General features: G+C 51.1%; 1 protein-coding gene across 1 annotated transcript in view; it reads right to left on the bottom strand.

Moving 5' to 3' along the window:
• The window catches only part of LOC115835869 (ral-GDS-related protein-like), a 10415-nt gene extending 7086 nt beyond the window's left edge, over nucleotides 1–3329 (bottom strand). The window contains 1 exon segment of the mRNA XM_030815176.1: nucleotides 3189–3329. Within this exon segment, the coding sequence (XP_030671036.1) occupies nucleotides 3189–3329 (141 nt within the window).
• Nucleotides 3330–3533: the final 204 nt, after the last annotated feature.

Below are 3533 nucleotides of genomic sequence, written 5' to 3'. Positions count from 1 at the left end.
TTTATGAAATTACGCCAAGCCACAAGAAGAGCAATGCACAAATGAGGTGTTTTGTGTGTATGTGTTGAATGAGTGAACCCCAACCGTTGGAGAACCCCAGTGAGCCTCTCCAGATGTCTGAGTGGGCCTGTGGCTCCTTTTTCAGCACCAAGGGACCTGTATTCTGTCTGTGTCAAGGAGAAAGACCAGCCAGAAGGAATCTCAGACATCCTTTACCAATGCCATTGTAGACTTGCTTTCTATGTGTTTTTCCAAACAGCGAGGGATATGGGCCATTGAGGCAGAATGCTGAGAGCTGCTTCGGTGAGGGGGAAAAGTAATAAACATGAATCACGGCACCCCCAGCAGATTTTCCAGAGTTTTAGGCTCTAGGGACCCCTTTGTTTGCCATGTCTTAGATCATTCAGTCCCTACAAGGACCCTGTGGGGTTCATCTTCTCACTACTCCCTGTTCCAGAGGAGCCAACCGAGGCCCTGAGAGCTGCATCTTCAAGACAGCCAGTAGGGGACAGAAACACCTTCGTGCCTTGGAGGGGATGGACACTCACCTTCTAACCAGTAGTTCCAAAAAGTGGCACAGTGATAAAGTCACAGGAGGGACCCAGGCAGGTGGCATAGGAGGAGATGGGTTTAGTTAAAAAGGCTGGAACCAGGGACTGCAACTGCTGGGCTGGAAAGTTCTCATCTTGCAGATCTCATTTTCATACTAGGGGAACAAGAAGTGTCATGGGAGTCAGTGGTAACACCATGAACTGCCAGAGGACCAGGATCTGGAACTCACCAAGAAGCACCAACCCTTCAGGGACTTGTGCATGTGGAGAACCTGGGTGCCCGTGGTGAAAAGGGTTCTAGGCTTTCAAAGTAAAATTGCATATGAGGATGGAGAATGATAAAATGATTCATGCCTTCAAGGCATCGTCACGGTGTTTGTCAGCTGTGGGGCAATGACACCGTCTATTGACAGTGTCATATGACACTATATGACACCATGAAGAGCATCATCCCTGCAAGTCCTCAAGACCTGGAGAGGCCTGGTCCCCTCCTCATTTTAGCGACAGGGTGCAGGACAAGACACTCTAGAAGAACCCTTTGACTTTAAAGGGATATGATTGTTTTTGTTTTTGTTCCTTTAACATGAACGTGAGTCTAGAGAAACAGCTACGGCCATCCCAGCCCCGGCCAAGGGGAAAATGCTGGAAGACTCCAGGGTGGGAGGAAGCGCATCCCAAGGCCCAGGATCTGTGAGGCGACTCGGGGAAGAGAAAACGCAGCCAGGTTTTGAACCCGTGAAAGGTTATGCAAATGTATGTTTGAAAGTGGAAATGAAACAAGGTGATTTTCTCTGCCACACAGACAGCAGATTGGCAAAAAGTTAAAAGCATGTTAGTATTCAGGGGAGGCTGCGTTCAGAGAAGCAGCTACCTTCAGAGGCTGCTGGTGACCGTGTGACCAGCTGGAGCCCTTTTGGAAAGTCAACTGGCTAGAGCTGTTGAAACTTGATATCTGCGTATCCTTTCACTCAGATATCCCTTTCCTGGGTGTCTGTCTGCTGCAGGGGATTTGCGTATTTTATGGGTTGAATTGTGTCCCCTCTCCCAAATGTAAATGTTTCTCTTCTCAAACCCAGAGACACAGGACGTGACTGTGTCTGGACAGAGTGCTCCAAGAGGTGATTCAGGTGAAGTGAGTTCATTAGAGTGGCCCTAATTTAATTTGCCTGGGGTTCTTACAAGGAGAGGGTGTCAGCGCACAGAGAAGTTCAAGAGAAGACCCTGTGCTGACCGAGATAGAAGTCAGCCATCTCCAAGGCAAGGAGAGAGGCCCAGAGAAACCACCCCAGGCTGACAGCTTGACGTTGGACTTCCAGTCTCCAGAATTGTGAGGAACCAGATTTCTGTGGTTAAGCCCTTCAGTCAGGGTGCCATGTTATGGCGGCCCTGGCAAACCGCTCCAGCCTGTTAGGACACACATAGGATTATGCTCCTTGTAGAAAGGCTGCCTCGAAAGGGAATTTTATCACAACGGGCTCCACCAGCACTGAGAGGCTGACCCGCTGTGGAAAATGGCCTCCCTTAAGGAATGTTACAGTGACATGTGAGGTTCCAGCTCCTGCCTGATGGGGCTGCAGGGATGAGTTCTGTGAGATGACACTTTAAAGACAAATGCGTAGAGTAGCTTCACCTTCTTTTGTTGTAATCAATGCCCCCCACCCACCTTGTTAGTGTAAAAGTGTTGGATTTTAAGTCCTGGAGGAGGTCTGGCAGGGCATCAGAGCTGCCTGTTGCTGGAGATACACTTAGGGTGGGGAGTTAAAATGATAACAATATTGTACTCAATTCTTGTGGCAACATGCTGAGATACTCCTGGCATAGCATAAAGTGAAAACAGAAGGATTTTCTCTGATCTTCCTCTGATGGGTGAAAGGGACTTTGCCTGTAACCAGGTTGCCACTGGGGACTAATGGCAGCCAGATATCTTTGGGAGGGGACAGTGGGTCACTCAAGTGGGAAAGCCCTAGGACAGAGCCTAGGGAGTGTCCATATTCGTGTTTGAGTCCTGAGCCCACCCTGGTTTTCTCGAGTCCCTGTCTGTGGAGGCCCTTCTGTGCCCAATCTCACCCCAGACCAGCGCTGGCCATGGTTGGTCACGTGGTGCACCTGCCCTTCTTTGAAGACGGAGAAATTGAATCCATCCAACAGCTCCTGCTTGATCTGCTGTGTGGAGCTCTGCAAAGAGAGTGCCCAAGAGCCAGGCCAAGAGGTGTCAGTGGGCTGCCTGGCTGACCTCACAGTGGGACACCCCCATTAGAGCTCCTCCCTGGCGCCCCCCACCCACCCACACACACACACACACACACACACAAGATTTGGCACATAGGAGCATCTGCATAGACCTCCAGCCAGAGAAGGTTGGGGTCTCTGGCAGATGACAGCTTGAGGTCTTGGGATTCAGATCTGAGCAGACAAACTGTGTCCTCGACACTCACCATCCCATCCTGCCAGGCATGGCGTGGGCTGTGAACCTGACATACGTACTAGGCTCCAAACACCTGACAACCTACCTGCTCCTGTCCAGGGAAGGCCCCTCATCTCCTGTTTCCCCCAAACACATGAAGAGGGGCTTGGGGCTGCTGTAATGGGCACAGCTGAGGCCTGGCCTGGATGGGCCTGCCCTGGGCCCTGTGTTACCTGTGGGTGCCTTCTGGCAAAGGGCCAGAGGCGTCGAGGGTGAGGGTTGAACCAACGTCTATATTCTCGGGAATGACTCTCATTTTGGTCTCTTTTGCGACGAGGAGGTCGGCAGCATGTCGGGATACAGCAGGAGAACATGTTCTCTCGAGCGTCGCCTACAAAGTGAGCTGGAAATGGGGCTGTCTCTAGACTATGGGTGCCTAGTTACCAGAATTCTAAGTTCGGTTGGGGGTCCGTCAGCAAGGAAGTGAGGTCACATCTTGTAGGTTCCATCCTGTAAGCTCTTCCTTTCCATAAGACCTACTCGGAGGCCCCACTGGGCTTCTGACCAGTTACCCTCCC

Source organism: Nomascus leucogenys, chromosome 7b, assembly GCF_006542625.1.
Source record: "Nomascus leucogenys isolate Asia chromosome 7b, Asia_NLE_v1, whole genome shotgun sequence".
Taxonomy (NCBI): domain Eukaryota; kingdom Metazoa; phylum Chordata; class Mammalia; order Primates; family Hylobatidae; genus Nomascus; species Nomascus leucogenys.
Note: the sequence above shows the minus strand (reverse complement) of the source record. Positions and strands in the feature narration are given on the sequence as shown.